Source organism: Moschus berezovskii, chromosome 19 (assembly GCF_049115385.1).
Source record: "Moschus berezovskii isolate FMDL1 chromosome 19, NW_MosBer_1.0, whole genome shotgun sequence".
In the NCBI taxonomy this organism is placed as follows: Eukaryota; Metazoa; Chordata; class Mammalia; order Artiodactyla; family Moschidae; genus Moschus; species Moschus berezovskii.
In genome coordinates, this window is record NC_142478.1 from 32,872,086 (window position 1) to 32,896,278 (window position 24,193).

The following is a 24,193-nucleotide window of genomic DNA, read 5'->3' on the forward strand; positions in this document are numbered from 1 at the left end:
TTTGGTTACTGTTGAAGTTGTTGAAGATTTTTCAGACTATTCAGTTCAGTTCAGTTCAGTTCAGTCGCTCAGTTGTGTCTGACTTTCAGACTATTCAGTTCAGTTCAGTTCAGTTCAGTCGCTCAGTCGTGTCCGACTCTCCGCGACCCCATGAATTACAGCACGCCAGGCCTCCCTGTCCATCACCAACTCCCGGAATTCACTCAAACTCATGTCCACAGAGTCGGTGATGCCATCCAGCCATCTCATTCTCCGTCGTCCCCTTCTCCTCCCGCCCCCAACCTTTCCCAGCATCAGAGTCTTTTCCAGTGAGTCAACTCGTCGCATGAGGTGGCCAAAGTATTGCAGTTTCAGCCTTAGCATCAGTCCTTCCAATGAACATCCAGGATTGATCTCCTTTAGAATGGACTGGTTGGATCTCCTTGCAGTATAAGGGACTCTCAAGAGTCTTCTCCAACACCAAACCCCCCCTTAATCAGATATATAATTTGCAAATGTTTTCTCTTATTCACTAGGTGGGTTTCCCTGGTGGCTCAGATAGTAAAGAATCCGTCTGTAACGCGGGAGACCTGGGTTCAATCCCCGGGTGGGGAAGATCCCCTGGAGGAGGGCATGGCAACCCACTCCAGTATTCTTGCCTGGAGAATCCCCATGGACAGAGGAGCCTGGCAGGCTACAGTCCATGAGGTTACAAAGAGTCAGACACAACTGAGTGACTAAGCATAGCACATTCAGTAGGTTGTTTTCCCACTTTGATAGTATTCTTTTTTATACAAAAGTGCATAATTATGATGAAGTAAAATTTATCTATTTTTTTCTTTTATTGCCTGTGTTTTGGTGTCATGCTCAAGAAACCACTGTCAAATCTAGCATCATAAAGATGTTCCCCTATGTTTTCTTCTAAGAGTTTCATAGTTTTAGCTCTTAGTTCTATGTCTTCAACCCATTTCAATTAACTTTTTTGTATCTGGTGTAAAGTATGGATCTCATCCTTTCACACACTGGATATCCAGTTTCCCAGTACTGTTTGTTAAAAAGATGATCCTTTCCTTCATTGAACAGCACCACTGTAGAAAATAAACTGACCATATATGGCAGTGTTTCTTTCTAGACTCTTTTTTCTATTCCATTAGTCTACATGTCTGTCCTTAAGCCAAGACCAAACTGTTTTAATTACTGTAGCCTTGTAGTAACTTTCAAAGTTGGCAAGTGTTGGTCCTTGGATTTTATTTTTTTAAAGGTCATTTTGGCTTTTCAGGGTTCCCTGCAATTGTATAAAAAATTGAGGATAAGCTTTTTCCATTTTTGTAGGGACTGTGTCAAATATATATAGATCACTTAGAAATGTAATAATGTCTTAACAATGTTAAGTCTTCCTAGCCATGAAAATGGGCTTTCTTTCCATTTATTTAGGTGTACTAAATTTTTTTAGTTTTCAGTGTGTGTCTTTTGATTCCTTGGTTAGATTTATTCCTAAGTAATTATTTTTTTAAGATGCTAAGGTAAAAAGAATTGCTTTCTGAATTTCTTTTTCAAATTATTCAGTGCTGCATACCTAAAGACAACTGATTTATATCTATTTTGTACCCAGGAATTCCAGCACAACAGTGAATACCAATGACAAAAGCATGTATCCCTGTCTTGTTCCTGATCTTAGGACGACAGCCTTTAGTCTTTCACCAGAGTACACGGCCCACCATGGGTTTCTCATAAATACCTTTCATCATGTTGGGGAATTTTCCCTCTAATTTTAGCATTCTAAGAGTTTTTAATCATGAAAGGACATTGGATTGTACCAAATAACTTTTCTATGTCAGTTGAAATGATTACATAGTTTTTTCCCTTGGTTCTATTAATATGATGCATTATATTGGTTTCCTTATATGATACTGAATCACTTATACTACTGGGATAAATCCCACTTGTCACAGTGAATAATCCTCTTAATACACTGTTAGATTTAATTTGCTGATATTTTTTGAGGACATATGCATTTATATTCATAAGGGATACTGGTACGTAATTTTATTTTCTATTTTTTTCAAAATTTTTTATTAGAAAACTGAAATTTACAATGTGTTTATCACTCACTGAGTACACAGCATTTAAAAACAAAATCATTAGAGAAAGATAACAAAAATACAAAGTCTTAAAACCTATGAGATATGAAAAACATTATCCACTGAGGCCTTAAATGTAGTAGACTTTACATAAAAAGGAAAAGCAATGAGTATACAAGTATACAGCCAGTTTAAGAAGTTAGCAAAATAAACAGAATAATCATAAAGAAAAGAAAGCAACTAATACATACCAGGTATTAATGCAATAAAAATAAAGATAAAATTAAGAGGCTCAACAGAGTCAAAGCTGCCTTAAAAAGCTTCTCTAAAAAGGGAAACATCAGGTAACAATAATCAACAAGAAAAATCTAATTTTATTTTCCTGTGATGCCTTTATCTGGTTTTGGTATTAGGGTAATGCAGGCCTCAACAGAATAACTATTCCCTTATCTCCAGTTTTTTGAGAGTCTGAGGAGAGTTAGTGCTAACTCTTCTTCAAATATTTGGTAGAATTCACTAGTGAAACCATTTGATTCAGAATTTTGTTAGAGGTTTTTTATTACTGATTCAATCTCTTTATTTCTTATAGGTGGGTTGAATTTCTTATTAGTTTAGGTAATTAATTTATGTGTTTCAAGGAATTTATTCTAGGTTATGTAATTTTTTGATATATAACAATTTGTTCATAGTATTCTCTTAGAATCCCTTTTATCTCTGTAATGTCAGTAATAATGCCTCCATTTTCATTTCTGATTTGAGTTTCTTGCATCTTCTTTTTTTTCTTCAGGGATGAGAAATCCATGGATATGGAGGGTCAAATGTATTTTCTAATTTCCACTGTAATTTCTTCTTTGACCCATGGGGTACTTAAGAATGTGCTATTTAATTTCTACATATGTGTGCATCTTCATTTTCCTTCTGTTAGGGATTTCTAACATCCCATTGTTGTCAGAGAAGATACTTTGTGTGATACCTCTTTTAGAATTTATTAAAAATTCTGTTCTGGTCAAACATATAGTCTATTGTGAATGCCCCACGTGATCTTAAGAATTTGTATTCTTCCATTGTTAGGTGATACGGACCTCCCTGATAGATCAGTTGGTAAAGAATCAACCTGCAATGCAGGAGAACCCAGTTCCATTCCCGGATTGGGAAGATCTGCTGGAGAAGGGATAGGCTACCCACTCCAGTATTCTTGGGCTTCCCTTGTGGCTCAGCTGGTAAAGAATTCGCCTGCAATGCAGGAGGCCTGGGTTGGATCCCTGGGTTGGGAAGATCCCCTGGAGAAGGAAAAGGCTACCCACTCCAGTATTCTGGCCTGGAGAGTTCATGGACTGTATAGTCCATGGGGTCACAAAGAGTCGGACATGGCTGAGCAACTTTCACACTATTCACACACTATTGTTAGGTGAAAAATTCTTAAATGTGTTAGGTCTAATTGCCTTATAATGTTGTTCATGTACTCTGTTTTGTTAATCATTTTATGTTGGGTTGGTTGATCTATGAATTATTGAAATCAGGGTATTGAAATCTCCAATTATGCATATAGAATGTTTATTTCTCCTCTTAATTCTGTCAATTTTTGTTTCATATATCTCCTGAGGGGTTGTTATTAGTTACATAAATGCTATGTCTTCTATATTGAACCTTCTATTAATATATAATGTCCTTATCTCTTGTATTCTTCTTAGATTTAAAGTATAGTTTGTCTGATATTAAAACAGCTACCCCAGCTCTCTCAAATGTGCATCTTTTACCATCCTTTCACTTTCAATCTATTTGTGTCTTTGAATTTAATATGAGTCTCTAGTAGATGTACATAGTTGGATCATGTTTTTTACCATTCTGCCAATCTCTGTCTTCTGACTGGAAAATGAAGTCTATTCATATTCAAAGTAACAGATGGTAAGAAGGGACCTGCCATTTTGTTATTAGTTTTCTATATGCCTTATAGATTTGTTGTCCCTCACTTCCTCTTACTGTCTAACTTTTGTGCTGTTTCTTTTCCTTCTGAATAAAATATTTTGACTCTCTTCTCATTTCCTCTTATATATGATCTATAGATATTTTCTTTGTGGTAGTCATGAGGATTACAATTAACAAAAACTCTACTCTTATACATATCTGTTCCCTACTTTCTGTTACTGATTAACTTACATCTTTATATACTATATAACAAAGCAGTAATTTTTAAAAGTTATTCGTCTTTTAAATAACATAGAAAGTAAAAAGTGGAGTTATAAGTTAAATTACAGTAAAACTCTTACAAAATTGCTTCTCTCTTCATATGTCTTCACGTTACTGTCAAGTGTCCATTCATTTCAAACTGAGGGCTACCTTTAGCATTTCTTACTGGGCAAATCTATTGGTAACAAACTCCTTCAGCTTTTTTTTTTTTAATGAAGACTTTATCTTTTAAAGAAACATTAGCATTACGGCAAATTGAGTGGAAGGTATGGAGGTTTCCCTTATACCATCTATACTCCCTGCTCCCCAGACCATGGCCTCCTCCACTATCAACATCCAGCACATCTACCACCAGAGTAGTAACATTTGTTAGAACTGACCAATCCACCCTGACAACAATGCTGCTGCTGCTGCTAAGTCCCTTTAGTCGTGTCCAACTCTGTGTGACCCCATGACAGAAGCCCACCAGGCTCCCCCATCCCTGGGATTCTCCAGGCAAGAACACTGGAGTGGGTTGCCATTTCCTTCTCCAATGTGTGAAAGTGAAAAGTGAAAGTCGCTCAGTCGTGTCCGACCCTTAGCGACCCCACGGACTGCAGCCTACCAGGCTCCTCCATCCATGGGATTTTCTAGGCAAGAGTACTGGAGTGGCTTGCCATTGTCTTCTCCGCACTGACAACAATATAATCACCCAAAGCTCACAGTTACATTAGCCTTTACTCTTGGTGCTGTGCATTCTATACTTTATAACAAGAAGTAGCTATCACTACAGTGTCATACACAGTATTTTCACAGCCTAGAAATCCCCTGAGTTCCAGCTATTCATCCCTCCTTCCCCTCAACCCTTAGAAAAAAATGGTCCTTCTATCATCTCCATAGTTTTCCTTTTCTAGAATGTCAAATAGTTGGAATTCTACAGTGTGTAGCCTTTTCAGATTGAATCCCTTCACTTAGTAATATGCATTTAAGGTTCTTCCATGTCTTTTCATGGTTTCATAGCTCGTTTCTCTTTTACTACCAAATACTATTTCATTGTCTGGATATATTACAGTTTATCCACTTGCCTACTGAAGGACATCTTGGCTGCTTCCAAATTTGGGCAATTATAAATAAAGTTGCTTTAAATATCCATGCACAGATTTTCATGTGGACATAAGTTTTCAGCTCCTTTGGGTAAGTACCACAGAGGGTGACTGCTAGATGGTATGTAAGAGTATGTTTAGTTTTGTAAGAAACTTCCAAACTATCTTCCAAGGTGGCTGTATCATTTTAGATTCCAAAATATTGCCAGTGAATGAGAGTTCCTGTTAATCCATATTCTCACCAACATTTATTAGTGTTGTCAGTGTTCTGGATTTGGCCATTCTAACAGGTGTGTTGTACAATCTCATTGCTGTCTCACTTTTTAATTCCCTGATAATATATGATGTGGATGGAGTATCATCATGTGCTTATTTGCCATTTGTATATCTTATTTGGTGAGTGGTCTGTTAGGTCTTTGGCCCATTTTCTAACAGGTGCTTTTTAATTTTTTTTGCTTGTTTTATTGTTGAGTTTTAAGAATTCTTTTAAGAGCTTTGTTGTTGAGTTTTATTGTATATCATGGAAAACAGTCCTTTCTCAGATGTGTCTTTTATAAATACTTCCTGCCACTCTGTGACTTGTCTTTTCATTCTCTTGTCAGTGTCACTCACAGAGCGAAAGTTTTCCACTTTTATTAAGTCCAGCTTGTTGATTTCTTCCTTCACAAATTTCACTTTTGGCGTCATATCTAAAAAGTCAACACCCAACCCAGGATTGTAGGTTTTCTCCTGTTATCTTCAAGGAGTTTTATAGTTTTATGAGGTCTCTGATCCACTTTGAGTTAGTTTTTGAGAAGCGTATAAGATCTATGTTTAGACTTTTTTACATATGAATGTCCATGTGGAGCAATTTGCTCCACTGTATTGCCTTTGCTCCTTTGTCAAAGACCACTTGACTTTATTTATGTGGATCTATTTCTGGGCTCTCTAGTTTGTTCCATTCATATATTTATCTAATTTTTCACCAATATCACACTGTTTTGATCACTGTAGTTTTACAGTAAGTCTTGAAGCCAGGTAATATCAATTTTCTAACTTTGTTCTTCTTAAATATCATGTTGGCTATTCTGGGTCTTTTGCTTATCCACAAAAACTTTAAGAATCAGTTTGTTTACATCCACAAAATAACTTCCTGGGATTTTTTTATTGGAATTGTTTTGAATATGTAGATCTAGTTGGGAAGAACTGACATCTTGACAGTACTCTTTCTATCCATGAACATGGAATATAACTCCATTTATTTAGGTTTATTTTAAAATTCCTTTCATCAGAGTTTTATCATTTTCTTCATATAGATCTTGTACATATTTTGGGCAGGGTGATAATGCAAATTGTATTTGCATTAATTTCAAATTAATTAATTTCAAATTCTACTAGTTCACTGCCGGTACATAGGGAAGTGATTGACATTTGTATATTAACCATGTAACCTGTAACGCTGATGCAATTGCTTATTAGTTCCAGGAGTATATTGACTATTTATGACTTCCTACATAAACAATCATGTCATTTGTGAGCAAAGACAGTTCTATTCCTTTTTTCTAAATCAGTGTATCTTTTGTTTCCCCTCAGGTTTCATCTCTGACTGTCTCTCAAATTTGAAGGGCAGTTTTGCCAGATAAGGAATTCTTAGTTGACAGGTTTTTTACCCCCTGCACTTTGAATATATCAATTTACTGACTTTTGGCCTACAAGGATTCTGCTGAGAAACTGGCTGATATGTTTACTAAGGATCCCTTGTATATGATGAGTATCTTCTCTTGTGCTGCTTTCAGGATTTTCTCTTTCTCTTTGGTTTTCAACAGTGTGATTATAAAGTGTCTTGAGGTTAGTCTCTTCTGGTTTATCCTACTTCAAGTTCATTAAGCTTATCAGATCTCTAGATTCATGTATTCCATCAAGTTGGGAGCCACTGTTCTTTCAAATATTCTTCCTGCCCCCTTTCTCTTTTCCTTCTGAGATTCCCACAGTGTGTGTACTGGTGTAGTTCATGTATCTGACAGATCCCTTAGATACTGCTTGGCTTTTCTTCATTCTTTCTGTTCCTCAGATTTGATAATTTAAACTATTTCATCTTTAAGACTGCTTATTCTTTCCTTTCTGTTTGAGGATGTCTACTTTTGAACCCCTTGGTGTATTTTTCATTTTAGTTACTGTATTTTCAGCTGCAGAATTCCTTTCTGGTTCCTTTATATAATTTCTATCTCTTGATAATCTTGTTTTCTTCATACATTGCTTTGCTATCTTTGTCTATATCTTCTTTATTTAACTCTTTGAGTATCCTTAAAACAGCAGTTTTAAAGATTCTGATTAAGAAAAATGGGAATGGGAGCTTCATTAGGTACATTTTTCATCAATTAATTTTATTCCTTCAAACGGACCATACTTTATTTCTTTGTAAGCCTTGTGATTTTTTTGTTGCTTAACAATGAAAATTTGAATCTTATACTGTGGTAACTCTGGAAATCAAATTCTCCCTCTTGCCCAGGGTTTGCTGCTGTTGTGTTGTTGTTTTTTTTTCCTCAGTTGTTGCAGGGTAATTCTGTGCTGAGGTAAGTCTGAGGTGAAAGCTTAAAGTCTCTTAGATCTTTTTCTGAGCCTACACCTTTTCTTGGGCATGGGTGATAGTTTTCTAAATTTCCCTCTATTAGTGGTTGCTTTTGAATGTCAAAACAAAAACAAAGACACTCAGACAGTGTGGATAAAACAATGGCCACCAGACTCTATCTGTACTTTGTTGATCAGAGGCAGTTAGCAGTCGGAATACAAACTCCAATATTTGAAGGACAAGGTCCTCATTTCCTATTTTGGATCCAGCAAGCCATACCAGGCTGGGGGTTGCCATCTTCCCAAATGCCAGTCACAGGGCTGGGGGTGGTAGAAGATAGACAGCTGCTACTACACAAAAGGCTGACATCAACCAATATTGACAATTAACCCGACATGCTTTCCTCTGGAAGCTTTAAGTTTTTAAAAGGACTGTAGAGTTCCAAAACTGTCAATACAGACAATTTCTAAAAATACAATTGTTTAAGTGGTGAGACATACCTACCTATTCCTTCCTACTCTGCTATCTGCCTGACATTACTCTCCTTCAGTTCAGTTCAGTCCAGTCACTCAGTCGTGTCTGACTCTCCACGACCCCATGAATCACAGCACGCCAGGCCTCCCTGTCCATCACCAACTCCCGGAATTCACTCAAACTCATGTCCATAGAGTCGGTGATGCCATCCAGCCATCTCATTCTCTGTCGTCCCTGACTCCTCCCGCCCCCAACCTTTCCTAGCATCAGAGTCTTTTCCAGTGAGTCAACTCGTCGCATGAGGTGGCCAAAGTATTGCAGTTTCAGCTTTAGCATCAGTCCTTCCAATGAACACCCAGGACTGATCTCCTTTAGAATGGACTGGTTGGATCTCCTTGCAGTCCAAGGGATTCTCAAGAGTCTTCTCCAACACCACAGTTCAAAAGCATCAATTCTTCGGCGATCAGCTTTCTTCACAGTCCAACTCTCATATCCATACATGACCACAGGAAAAACCATAGCCTTGACTAGATGGACCTTTGTTGGCAAAGTAATGTCTCTGCTTTTTAATATGCTATCTAGGTTGGTCATAACTTTCCTTCCAGGGAGCAAGCGTCTTTTAATTTCATGGCTGCAATCACCATTTGCAGTGATTTTGGAGCCCAAAAAAATAAAGTCTGACACTGTTTCCACTGTTTTTCCATCTATTTCCCATGAAGTGATGGGACCAGATGCCATGATCTTTGTTTTCTGAATGTTGAGCTTCAAGCCAACCTTTTCACTCTCCTCTTTCACTTTCATCAAGAGGCTTTTGAGTTCCTCTTCACTTTCTGCCATAAGGGTAGTGTCATCTGCATATCTGAGGTTATTGATATTTCTCCCAGCAATCTTGATTCCAGCTTGTGCTTCTTCCAGCCCAGCGTTCCTCATGATGTACTCTGCATATAAGTTAAATAAGCAAGGTGACAATATAAAGCCTTGACGCACTCCTTTTCCTATTTGGAACCAGTCTGTTGTTCCATGTACAGTTCTAACTGTTGCTTCCTGACCTGCATACAGGTTTCTCAAGAGACAGGTCAGGTGGTCTGGGATTCCCATCTCTTTCAGAATGTTCCACAGTTTACTGTGATCCATACAGATCAAAGGCTTTGGCATAGTCAATGAAGCAGAAATAGATGTTTTTCTGGAACTCTCTTGCTTTCTCCATGATCCAGCGGATGTTGGCAATTTGATCTCTGGTGCCTCTGCCTTTTCTAAAACCTGCTTGAACATCTGGGAGTTCACGGTTCACATATTGCTGAAGCCTGGCTTGGAGAATTTTGAGCATGACTTTACTAGCGTGTGAGATGAGTGCAACTCCTTAGTGTGTTTATTTTAGGGCACCAAGGAAGGCATCCAGGAAGTTAATGCTTCAAAGACCCGAACTCCCTGATGGCTTTCAGGGTAAGGTTTTTAAAGACAGGGTGAGGCAGACCAAGATCAGATGTGTGGTTACCAAGGTGGAAGGAGGGAGGGAGAGGGATGGACTGGGAGTTTGGGGTTGGTATATGCACACTATTACACTTAAAATGGATAAACAACAAGGTCCTACTGTATAGCACAGGGAACTATATCCAATTGCTTGGGATAAACCATAATGGAAAATATGAAAAAAAAAAAAAAGAATGTATAACGGGCTTCCCAGGTGACTCAGTGGTAAAGAATCTCCCTGACAATGCACGAGATGTGATCCCTGGGTCAGGAAGATCCCCTGGAGGAGGAAATGGTAACCCACTCCAGTGTTCTTGCCTGGGAAATCCCAGGGACAGAGGAGCCTGACAGCTGCAGACCACAGGGTCGCAAAGAGTCCGTCCGTCCCGTCGCTCAGTCGTGTCCGACTCTTTGCGACCCCGTGGACTGTAGCCTACCAGGCTTCTCCGTCCATGGGATTCTCCAGGCAAGAATACTGGAGTGGGTTACCGTTTCCTTCTCCAGGGGATCTTCCCGACCCAGGGATCGAACCTGGGTCTCCCGCATTGGAGGCAGACGCTTTAACCTCTGAGCCACCAGGGAAGCCCGTCGCAAAGAGTAGCACATGATAACTGTGCACAGTGCAGCAGCAAGTATATATGCGTAACTGAGTCACTTTGCCATACAGCAGAGATTGCCACAATACTGTAAACTGACTATACTTCAACAATAACAACAAAAAGACAGGGTGGGGGGATTGTGGGGTACGTGATCAGCTAGTTCTCATTCTGCTAATTGGTTGGTGGTGACGTATCAGGAGTTAATTTTGGTTCCAATGGGTATGGGGTATCTATGCTTATGAGCAGCACACAGTTAACTTCTTCCACCTGGTGGGGGTTTCAACATCACCTTTGATAGTTGCTACTGCCCTCACAGGGTCTCTATCATGAGATTTGAGAATCTTCCTTCTGCACTTGCAGTTTTGAGGACTTGTTTCAATAAACATCCAGAACTGTGTGTACTCCTCAGTGCGTGCCCACCAGCTGGCCTTCCTCTCTTCATCACATATTTAATCCTGTGTGTCAGGCACGTGTTATATACTAATTCATTTTGTGTTGGTTGTATTTTCTCTAGGGGTCCTCTTAAGAAAATACTGTAAGCTAGCCAGCAATAACTTTTTAATGGTTGCAGAGTTCTCCTTTGTATCTTTGGAAAGCAGTATGTGTAACTGATGCCCTGTTGTTGGACATTCATAGTGTTTCCTTCTCTCTTTCTTCGCCTCTCTTTTCTCTTTCTTCCTCTTCCCCCTCCTCTTTTCCTCCTCTGGGGTTACTTTTTAAAATGTGATTATTTTGAAATTGTATTTTGAGATATGTCATCATTTAGAAGTCAGCATAACTAAGTTAGTCGTTTTCCAGGTGACCAATGATTCATGATGTTACAAAAGCATGCATGACAAAAGAGCCATTCAAAGTGGAAGAAGTCCAGCAGCTTTTAATGTAACAGAGTATGGAAAATTCACTGAGTATAAGAAAGTCATTGACATATCGTTTCAGATTCCACATTGCAACTAACTTTTAAAAAACTACCACTTGTTCAACTCTGGATAAAATCAAAGAAGAATACCTACTTTGGATAATATCAAAGAAGAATAAATTTCAGTTATCTGAAAAGGCTATTAAAACATGTCTCCCTTCCCTGGATTTTATTATTCTACTTCAACAACAAAAAAACCCCACAAATGACAAGACTGAATATAGAAACATATGAGAATCCACTTATCTCATATAAAACAAAACATTAAACACGTAAAACTTTAAGACAAATACCACTCTATTCAGGAATTTTTTGTTTTGAGAACTATATTTCATAAAAATGTTTATTTATGTTAATATAGAATATTTATCATTGTTATTTTAAATGAATAAACATTTAATTTCTTTCAGCTTTACTTTTAAATTCAATTTAATTTTTTATTAAACATTTCTTGTTAAATAAAAGCTAACAGAGTTCATTGCCAATAGACCTGCACAAGAAATATTTAAGAAATGAAGAGCATTGTAAATGGTAAAAATGAGAATATTTTTACAACTTCCTTTTTCCTGTTAATTGCTTTAAAACCTAATTGTCTAAAAAATAACAGTAACAAAGAATGGGAGGAGATGGAAATTTACTATAGTAAGGTTCTTATCCTATACATGTAATGATGTATCATTTGAAAGGACATTATATGTTACAATGTACACTATAAACCCTAGAAGACTAGTTTAAAAAAAGAGAGATACAAGCCAATAGTAGAGATAAAACAGAATAATTACAAAAACGAAGCTGATCCAAAAGAAAGTAGGAAAAAAGAACAAAGAATAGATAAGACAAATAGAATAAAAGATGACAGATTTAAATCCAATCAATACCTACAATAATGTAGATGGTCCAAAGATATGTTAAAGCAATTAAATAATCCTTCAATTAAAAATAAATAAAATTTTTTAAAAGATATGAATGTTTATAGTGGGGAAGGTTGTGGCGAGGGAGGCAGGGGATGCAAAAGGTATAAGGGAACTCTGTACCTTTCACTCAATTTTGCTTGTAACTAAAACTTTACAAGGTAAGTCAATTAAAAAAATTCACCCCTCATTATTGCAATTACATACTTGTCTGCCAACTCTGAATTAAGGTCTGGAAAGGCAGCAACTATATATATCATCTTCTCTGCTATATATCAGTGCAACATTTTTAATCATTATCTACTGATCTCTAAACATACTCCTCCAATAAAAAATAATAATTCAAGAAACAAACTCTGAAAATGACTTAGAATACAAAATAACTGTAAGTAGATAACAGATGTGCAAGAAGAGCATATAGACATTTTATCCTTTAAGGAAAATATATCTAATGAGAACAAAATGAAAAGTACCACATGAATACCCCTGAAAGACATACTTGGAGATTTTCAGATCATGATAAACTCTCTAGTTTTTCTTTGAATAAAACTAATTCTTCCCTTATAGTAACCAGTCAAAAAAGACTTGTTTTCCTATAACTCACTTTCCAGTTAGAAAGTTGATTAGATAATTATTCTGAAAATATCTATACAAACTCAAGACAGGTTTTCAAGAAACACAAAGCAACTCACCTCTGCAATCACTGTACAGGACATAGCATAACCATATTTTTATAATGTACTTAACTGGCATAGTAAAAGTTCACTCTGTCATCTCTTTTGAGATAAACAATAGTCTTTTGTAAAATTAAAGCTAAAAGAAAAATAACCAGCTAATCTAAATTATTTTGCCCCAAAGGAAAAACTCTAAAATATTAATGCGTTTTATTTCCATATGCTTTACATAGTTTGAGCAGATTGTTTAGCACATTAACTCACTAAGAACCTACTATGCCACAAAATATCTGGAATCTTTCCAAAGATAATAACTTTAATAGACCCAAATATTTTTAATCTAAGAGTACATGTTTGTGGAAATTACTTCAAAAGGAGGAAAAAAAAAAAAAAAACCTATCCTACTGAATTATTCCTTAACATAATTATTGTAAAACTGTTCCACTTATTTCCTCTTCTTTGGCTTCTTTTTACTATTTTCATTGTTCTATAATTTGCTAACACATCAATTTTTAAATGTTCCCAAATATCTAATTAATAACTGTTTCCAGTGAATTTAAAATCAAGAACAAGGCAATGTTTGACAGATACATTACCTGACAGAGGATGTTCTTGGCCCGTGATCTCTGGAGTCCATTACCCAACCAACATGACACTCTAGAGGGGGATTTGTACTATGTCTTGTTTTTCTCTTTCTTGGACTCTAAGGAAAAAGAAGTCAAACATTGCAATTACTTTCAGTAGTGTGAACCTCACAAGTAAATTAAAACCCTCTGACTATATACCAACTCAAACATTTTCATACTGTGGATGACACATTATGAAATCATATGAAGTCACAAAACTCAAACATCTCACACACAAGTTACAAAACTTAGCAAGGCTAAGGTTTCAACACAAGGATTAAAGAAAACACAGCTTAAAATGATTCTTTATTATACCTTCTGATCATCTTTAATTAACACTATCCATTGTAAAGAAGTTATTCCTTAACCTGAGAAGACATCACTATGGTAAAATATTATTTTTTTTAACAATTCCTGCAACTTAAAATATAATTTTTTTATTGTGATAGAAACTAAAAGTCTCATTTTATAATGGTGAAGTATACAAAATGTAGGCTTTATATTTTTGGTGTTCTGTGTACCTTTACATCAATGGTTTTGGGTTCTTTAACAGGATAAAATCTTGGTGTTTTGTTTGGATCTTGTAATCGAGGTGTTCGCAGTGTCTTGCGTGTCCTTGCAGGGTAAATTCTGTGAGATTCTGGAACTGCTGTGGGCAATGAACGGGCCATTGTTGCTGAAGATAATTCTGAAACATCAAACAGCTTCTGAGCTAATTCATCAGTCAAATCTGCAAAAAAAAAAAAAAAAAGCTGTTAAAAGTATTTCAGTGCTAGAAAAATTATTTTATTACTGAGAACAAGGATAATTCTGAAATTCTCTATTCTCAGAGTACTTTTTTCATTAGAAATATTTCAAATATACAAGAAAGAATTTAAAAAGAAAAAAACACTTGTCTACACATCATCTAGATAACTAAATTTTAATTTTGCTTAGTTTCAAATTTTTTTTAAAGAAAAATATGCCTAATAACCTTTCCTAATCCCATTTTGCTTTTCCTCCTCAGAGATAACCAGGCTCTTAAATTTGATGTTTTTATCTATTACTCTATATATGTAATAATATTATTTTGTATAATTAACTTGATATAAATGGCATCACAGTAGAATATCATTTTGCAGGCTTTTTCAGTCAATATTTTGTTTGTGACCATTATTCAAGTTCTATTCATATAGCTTTGGTTTATTCATTTACACTGCAGAGTATTATGTTGTATACAAATATTAAAATTCATTCATTCTCCTGAAGACAGTTTTTTTACATTTTTGGTATAATCAATAGTGCTGCAGTGAACATTGCTGAACATGTCTCTTTGTACAGGTATAAGTATTTCTCTAGGGTTTATATCTGAAATGGAAATACTGAGTCAAGTGCAATATGCATCTTCTGGTTTACTAAATACTGTTTGCCAACCTGCTTTCTATAGTGGTTTCACCAATTCATACTTTGACTAGCAGTTATCCTGGTCAAGGCTAGGTTTTGCTTAGACTTTTAAATATTTTTCCATCTCATGGGATTTAAAAGATATTTGCATTTCTTTGGCTGCTAGTGAAGTTGAGCATATTTTTATATGGTCAGCACTCAGATTTCCCTTGTGTGAGCTTGCCATTCATATCCTTTTGATTATTTTTCTGTTGGGTTGTTTTTATTAATTAGTTTGTGAAAATCTTAAGGTAAAACACTAAGTAAGCAAGCAAACAAATCAAGTTAAAGTGTCAAAACTGCAGGCTCTATTTCTACGTGGTTTTTCTTCAGATTTATCAACTTCTTTTGACTCATACAATAAACTTTTGTTCACTCAACAAATATTACTGAGTACCTAATACATTCCAAGTACTATTCAGACACAAGTTTGTAAACTCAAAAGGGAACTAACCCACTCTGTTACCTAGTCTCACTATCTTGGTATTTTCCTTCCTAGTCCATTATCTTTACTGTTGCCAGAATAATTATTCTGAGGAGCAAATTAGGTCATTTCTCTCCTGATTTTGCTTCAGTTTTGCTTCTATTGTCATTCTCCATTTCAATCTTGGTGCCCCAAATAGCTACCTACTTGTTATTCCTATTTTCTGTTGCTCTTGTTTTCTTGCGTCATATCTTTTCATATGATTTTTCCTGTATCTAAAAGTCCCTTTCCCTCATCTTTTTACACCCAATTAGACTCATATAATTCCTTTAAAATTCAGCACAAATGCTGAGTACTTTCTCTGGGAATGTGTAGCATTCTTCAAACATCTTCTGCCAACAGAATTAATCATTAATCAATTATTTTTTGTGCCATTCCTGCATTTTTATCCATTTATTTTTAGATTTGTTAAATTGAAATTTATTTTCTTATATATCTTCTATTAAATGCTAGCAGCAAATCTCAGTGCTTCTCTGAAAGCGAGGGTCACAATCTATATATGTACACCAGGATCTACAATTGTGCCTCAGAAAAAGTATATCCCCATCCAATGACTGAAAAACTTAACTGAATTGTGTTAATGGTATTTTTCTGCATGGTAAGATGATACACAATCTCAGGGGTTAAAAGTAGGAGCGTACACTGAAAAATATGGTAAATACAGTGCCCTTGTAAAAGAAATATTCAAAGATCTAGGAGCAGTAACAACCCAGAAATAGTAAGCTTCCTAGCATCTAGATTCAGTTCAGTTCAGTCTAGATTATGGCTTCTAAATTCCATTTCCCACTGATCAGTCTCCTTAAAAAAAAAGTCTGAAGCACAAAGTATTATAAAAGCCTAGGAAATCTTGAACCAAAAAGCAATGAAGTTAAAAATGAAAATATTAGCATGGTTCATGAAGACATAGCAGCAAACTTTAGGAGACACTGCCAGTCAAAACAATGACCAAATTGGCATAAGAACATCAAATAAACAGACCCCATGGGTTCATAATGGTTACTTTAAAACTTAATCATATTTCTAGACTGCTATGTCACCAACATATTATTCTGAAAACGATCAATAGAATACAAGGAAAGAAAAAAGAATTTAACCTGTCTTTTTTGTAAATTGAATTCCAGAGTAAACAAAGAGTTAAATAAAAGAAAAAAATTCTTCCTTACAGAAGAATTTTATATTTCTAGGTTAAGAAATATAAAAGGAGTAACAAAATTAGAAGATGACTATTTTGCAACTCTAGTGAAATAGACGATCAGGAAAATATTCATCAATAGCTGCTAAAATCATTTGGTAAAATGCTGAGGAGAGATTTAATGACCCATGAAAGAAATAACTGCCATACTAACTTCTGTAAAAGGAAAAACTTCGGCTTTGAGAACAACACTTTGAAGAGAATAAAAAGACAAGCCACAGAATGTCAAACAGTATTTGTAAAACACACATATGATAAAGGACTATTATCCAAGATATACAAAGGACTGTCAAAATTCAACAACAACAACAACAAAAACCTGATTAGAAAACGGGCCAAAGACCTAACAGACGCCTTACCAAAGAAGATATATAGATGGCAAAAAGCACACGGAGATACTCCACATCAGATATCATCAGGGAACTGCAAAGTAAGACAACAATGAGATTCTGCAACACATCTATTAGACTGGCCAAAATCCAGAACACTGACAACACTAATAAATGCTGATGAGAATATGAAGTAACAGGAACTCTCATTCACGGTGGTATTGTAGAAATGAAAAATGGTACAGCCACTTTGGAAGACAGTTTGGAAGTTTCTTACAAAACTAAACATACTCTTACATACCATCAAGCAATCACCCTTCTTGGTACTTACCCCAAGGAGCTGAAAACTTATATCCACACAAAAATCTGCATGTGGATATTTAAAGCAGTATTATTTATAACTGCCCAAACTTGGAAGCAACCAGATGTCCTTCAGTAGGTAAATGGATGATAAACTGTCATATACCCAGACAATGGATATTTATTCAGTGAAATGGGCTATTAAACTATGAAAAGACACAAAAGAACCTTAAATGCGTATTACTAAGTGAAAGGATTCAATCTGAAAAGGCTACACACTGCAAAATTCCAACTCTTTGACATTCTGGAGAAGGAAAACTATGGAGATGATAAAAAGACCAGTTGTTTCTAGGGGCTGGTCTCAGAGATGAATGGGTAGAACACAGAGCAAATTTTTAGGGCTGTGAAAATGCTATATATGACACTATAATGATGACCACATCTCATTATACATTTATCCAAATCAACAGATATACAACATCAAGAGTAAATGCTGGGACTTCCCTGGTGGTCCGGTGGTTAAGAATGCTCATACCAATGCAGGGGACACAGGTTTAATATCTGTTCTGGGAAGATTCCACATGTCACAGAGCAACTAAGCCCAGGAGATACAACTACTGAGCCCACATGCTGCAACTACTGAAGCCCACACGCCTAAAGCCCATGCTCTGCAACAAGGGAAGTTATCGTAATGAGAAGCCCTCACACAACAACTAGAGTAGGCCCCACTCATTGCAAATACAGAAAGCTCACACACAGCAACAAGGGCCAGAAGAGCCAAAAATAAATTAAAAACTTTTTTAAAAGAATAAGAAAAACAGAAACTAAAAAAATAAATAAATGCTAATATAACTATGGACTTAGGTGTCAATGTAGGCTCATCAATAGCAACAAATGTACCACTCTGATGTGGGCGGTTGCTCTGAGGAGGCAACCTCTTTCACCAGATGGGTAACAGCTAGTAAATTAGGGTCAGGGTGTAAATGCGAAATCTCTGTACCCTCTCTAAATTTTGCCATGAGCCTAAAACTGCTCTAGCAACAAAAGCCTTAGGGGGGAAAAAAGTTAAGGGAAATTTTATGATGAATAGATCAGGCTGATAACATCTAAACTCAGTGATAACATCAGTAAACATGCTCAGGTGCTTCAGTCCTGTCCAACTCTCTCAAAGAGAGAGTCCATATATCATGGACTATAGCCCTCCAGGCTCCTCTGTCCATGGGATTCTCCAGGCAAGAATACTGAAGTAGGTTGTCATTTCCTTCTCCAGGGGATCTTCCCAATCCAGGGGATTGAACCTGAGTCTCCTGTGTCGCCTGCATTGCAGGCTGAGTTTTCACGGCTGAGCCACAGGGCAAGCCCAAGATAAGTACATGGGAGTTCATTAACAGTTCTCTCTGCTTTTATTTTTATCTGAACATTTTCATATTAAAAAGTTAAGGTTTTATTTCAGTTTTACATTTATTTTATTCCAGGTTTAATTCGGTCTGAATTTGACCCATCACCAAAAGCAGATATACCAATTTTATGAAGATTAAGATCTATAGAGTACTTTTTCTTATCTCAAAAGAAACATTTTACAAAATTTGTATAGTGTATCATTTACCAATTTATAATATTTTGACAAAAAAATTACCAAAAATAGTCAAGAAAATTGCAAGTACATAAAATATATTCAGTACAAAAATTATATTACTAGAAATATAAGTAGTTAGGAAATAAGAAAACATTAAAAATATTTTTTTATAAAATACAAAGATGACATACAAATACCATTTAGATATTATAACTTCTTTTTAATTAAAATCATGGGCCACCTCTTATATGTGAATGTTCAAAACAGCATTTTTCATAATAGCCAAAAGTGGAAAAAAGACCCAAATATATACCTATTTCCAAATGGATAAACAAAATGAAGTATGTCCAAACTACAGAACACTACACCTTACAAAAAGGAGAGAAGTACTAACATAAGCAACAACGTGGATTAATGTCAAAAATATTATATTAATTGAAAGAACAGTGACTACACATTGACTACATATCATATATCCCATTTATATGAAATTTCTAGGAAGTGCAAAAACAAAGACAGAAAGACAGATCACTGGTTACATCAGACTGAAACTGACTGCAAATGATTGTGAGGGAGCTTTTAGCATGATTCAATTTAAAAATAATTATGGGGGGTCTTGACTCCATATTCCTAATGCACGAGGCCTGAGTTGGATACCTGGTTAGGGAACTAAATCCCACATGGTGCAACTAAGACCCAGCACAGTCAAATAAATTTAAAGACAGAAACAAAACAACTAAATTATGGCACTGGTTTTCAAATATACAAATTTACTGACATTAATCACACTATACATTTAAAGTGAGTTAATTTTGTGTAAATTATACCTCAATAAAGCTTTAAAACACAGAAGACCAGGCCATCTACTCTTTGGGAACCTCAACTGTGATCGTCTACCATACAGTTTCTGCTAAAAGTTTATCAGAGAAGACTGATATTTCAAGGATTAGGCTAAAGTACTAATTTACAAAGTGTAGTCCCAACCAGTGGGAATAGCAAGAGAACTAGAATTAGAAGTGGAGACTGAAGATGTGACTAAACTGCTGTAATCTCATACGAAAGTGGTTTCTTAAGATGAGATCTACTTATTCCTAATGAAGATGCTGTGAAGAATGTCGAAATGACAACAAAGAATTTAGAATACTGTATAAACTTAGTTGATAAAGCAGTAGCAGGGTTTGAGAGGACTGACTCCAATTTTGAAAGAAGATCTACTGTGGGTAAGATGCTATCAAACAGCATTAAATGTCACAGAGAAATTGTTCATGAAAGGACAAGTCAACCAATTCAGTGGACTTGATAGTTCTCTTAAGAAACTGCCACAGCCACCCCAACATTCAGCAACCACAACCCTGATCAGTCAACAGCCATCAACACTGAGGTGAGGCCCTCCACCAGGAAAAGGATTATTATAACTTACTGAAGGCTCTGATGATGGTTATCATTTTTTAAGCAATAAAATACTTTTAAATTAAGATATGTTCATTTTTATTTTAGACATAATGCTACTGCACACTTAACAGAACACAGTATAGTGTACACATACTGTATACAGACTGTAAAACCAAAAATTCATGTGACTTGCTTCATTGTGGTATTTACTTTATTATGGTGGTCTGGAACCAAATCCATAATATCTCTAAGGTATGCCTGTATCTCTAAAGACCCTACAAACATTGAAAGAATAAAAAAGGAATATTACTAAAAACACCCCCCAAAATAGACAAACTCTTTAATATATAAACTACAAAAGTTCACTCAAGAAAACCCAGATTACCTAAATAGGCTCATGTCTCTTTAAAAAATTAATTAGTAGTTAAAAACATTTCAACAATTTCAGACCTAGATGACTTCACTGGCAAATTCTACCACTCCTATAGGGAATCAATAATAACAACTGTATACAAACTCTTCCAAAATACAGAAGAGGAGAGAATGTTTACTTACTCATTTATTAGGCAGTATTCCCTGATACCAAAATCAAGCAAAGATAATCCAAGAAACACCAATATTCTTCATTCCTCTAAAAAAAAAGCCAATGGAATCTAACAGTGTATAAAAAGGGTAATATGTCACAGTCAAATAAGGTTTATCCTGGGCTCATTATTTGAAAATAATTCAATGCAATTCACAATATAAATAAGCTAATTAAGACAAAAATGTAATCATTTCAAAAGACCCAGAAAAAATATCCCCCCCAAAAAATCAGCATCCATTCATAATTAAAAACTCTCAGGAGAATAGCATTGAAACATGTATATTACCATATGTGAAATAGATCACCAGTCCAAGTCTGATGCATGAAACAGGGCACTCAAAGCCAGTGCACTGAGACAACCCAGAGGGATGGGATGGGGAAGGAAGTGGCGGGGGGGGCGGTTCAGGATGGGGGACACATGTACACCCATGGCTGATTCATGTCAATGTATGGCAAAAACCACCACAATATTGTAAAGTAATTAGCCTCCAATGAAAATAAATAAAATTTTTTAAAAAACTCTCAATACACTAGAAATAAAATCTACAACTAATATCATACTTAATGGTGAAAGATTGAATGCTTTCCTCCTAAAATCAGAAACAATGCAAGGATGTCTTATAACTTCTATTCAACATCATGTTGGAGGTCCCAATCAATGTAATAAGATAATAAGTGAAAGTATATAAAAATAAGAAATGAACTGCAGCTATTCACAGACAACATGACTATCTATGCAGAAATTGATCAGTGTAAAATATATCAAAGAATCAACAGAAAAAGCTACTAGAACTATTGCTGGTAAGTTTATCAATATCACAGGATACAAAGCTGTATTAGTCAGGATTCTCCAGAGTAAAGGAACCAACAGGATAGAAAAGAAGATTTAATATGAGGAATTGGCTTACAAGATTATGGAGGATGAGAAATCCCACAATCTGTCATCTATAAGCTGGAAACTTAGAAAAGTCAGTGGTGTAATTCAGCTCTGAGTCCAAAGGCCTGAGACCTAGGCAAATTGATGCTATAAATACCAGCCCAAGATGAGATGAGATGTCCCAGCTCAATGAGACAACCAAAAAGGAGCAAATTCCTCCTTCCTCCACATTTTTGTTCTATTCAGACCTTCAGTGGGTTCGATGATGTCCACCGATACTGAGGATGGCAATCCACCATGCCCAACAATTCAGATACTTATCTCATGTAGAAAAAGCGACACAGAGACACCCAGAAGCAATGTCTAACCAGACATCTGGGTATCCTCTGATTCAGTTAAGCTGACACTTAAAATTAACATCACAAAGAATAATATGAAAAAAATCCATCCTATTTCTATATAATAGCAATAAACAATGGATAATAAAAATTTTAAAGCACCATTTATAGCGACACCAAAATCATAATATACTTAGGGACACAGGTAACAAAATGGGTACAAAATACAACAAACACTATAAAACACTGAAGAACAAACAAATACTTAAAAAGAGAAGGATACCATATTCACAGACTGGAAGATTCAATACTGTTAAAATTTTATAATTCTTCCTAAACTGTAGATTCAATGCAGTTCCAATCAAAATACTACAGTTTTTATAGACATCGATGAGCTATTTTTATAATTTATGTGAAAATGCAAGGAAACTAGAATAGTCAAAATATTTTGGAAATAAAAAGAGAAAAAAGGTGGACAGCACATATTGATTTTTAAGATTACAGTTCTAAGGACTTCCCTGGTGGTCCAATGGTTAAGAATATGTCTTCCAATGTAGTGGACACACGTTCAACCTGTGGTCAAGGAATTAAGATCCTACACGCCACAGGGCAACTAAATCCATGCACTGCAACTATAGAGCCTGTGCGCTGCAACTAGAAAGACCCCCTTGCACAGCAACAAAGACCCAACACAGCCAAAAAAGAAAAAAGTTCTGCCTCTTCAAAAGGCGCTCTTTTTTTGGCTACACCACACAGTTTTTGCAGGCTCACAGTTCTCCAACCAGAGATTAAACCAGGCCACAACAGAGAAAGTCCTGGATCCACTAGACCACCAAGGAATTCCCAATAGGCATTCTCAAGAAATGAAAAGATAATCTTTAGATTGGGGGAACATATGTGCAAATTACATAGGTAATAGACTTGGATTAGAATAAAGAACTCTGAAAGCTCAGCAATGAAACAACTAAAAGAAAAAAACAAATCTCAAAATACTTGACCAATCACTTCACCAAAGATATACCAATAGCAAAAAAAACCAAAAAACAAAAACCGCTCAGCACTGTTAGTCATAATGAGACACTGCTGCTAAGTCACTTCAGTCGTGTCCGACTCTGTGTGACCCCATAGATGGCAGCCCACCAGGCTCCCCCATCCCTGGGATTCACACTACTACATACCTAATAGAAAGGCAAAAATATTTTAAAACTTTGCAATACCAAGTGCTGGTGAAGACATGGAGCAATGGGAACCTTCATACACTACTGGTGGGGATGCAAAATGACATAGCCATTTTGGAAAACCGTTAGACAAAAGTTAAAATGCTTACCACGTGACCCAGAAATCCCACTCCAAGTATTTACCCAACTGACATGAAAACTTATCGTCTTATCAAAACCTGTAAGCAAATATTTATAGCATCTTTATTCACAATCATCAAAAATTAAAAACAACCCACATGTTCTTCAACTAATGGTAAATTGTTTATATCCATGTGATGGACTATTACTTACCAATAAAAAGGAAACACAAAATATGGGAATCTCAAATGCATTACAGTAAATAAAAGAAGCCAGACACAAAGGGTTACACTCTATACAATTCCATTTATATGATATTCTGGTAAAGGCAAAATTATAGGAGTAGAAAACAGAAAACAGGCTGCCAAAGGCTAGGCATGGGGTTGGCTACAAAGAGGCATAGGAGAATTTAAGCAGAGTAATAGAACTGTGCTGTAATTTGAGTAGATGGTAATTGCAAGACTATGCATTTGTCAAAATTCCCAAATCTGTATATGCAAAAAGTGAAATTTACTGAGTATAAATGATATCTTATCTTTCAAAAAAAGAAATAAAAAAGACAATTCTGGATCCCTATAAAGTGGAATGAAAGAAAGGAGACAGATTAGGAGTTATTATAATTAACCAATGTAAAATAATGGTAGCTTTTGTGAGAGTGACAGAAGTAAAGAAGGTGAGAAGTGGTTAGGTTCTGGATATATTTTAAAGGATAATGGAAATAATCTGCCAAGGAATAAGAAACAGGTTGAAAAAGAAAGAAATCAAAAATAACATCAAGATTTTTTTTTTTCCCTGTACAACTAGAAAGATACAGTTAACATATCATAGAGATGTGGAAGTCTGGGAGGATTC

At 35.8% G+C, this 24,193-nt stretch overlaps 1 protein-coding gene across 2 annotated transcripts in view; it reads right to left on the minus strand.

Annotated features, from left to right (window-relative positions):
* LARP1B (La ribonucleoprotein 1B) overlaps positions 1 to 24,193 on the minus strand; it is a 147,790-nt gene that overhangs the window by 21,972 nt on the left and 101,625 nt on the right. For both annotated transcript variants that reach the window (XM_055404781.2, XM_055404783.2), the window contains exons 13-14: positions 14,069 to 14,277; positions 13,518 to 13,624 (exon numbers count right to left, since the gene is read on the minus strand). In XM_055404781.2, the coding sequence (XP_055260756.2) occupies positions 13,518 to 13,624; positions 14,069 to 14,277 (316 nt within the window). The remainder of the gene's footprint in view (positions 1 to 13,517; positions 13,625 to 14,068; positions 14,278 to 24,193) is intronic.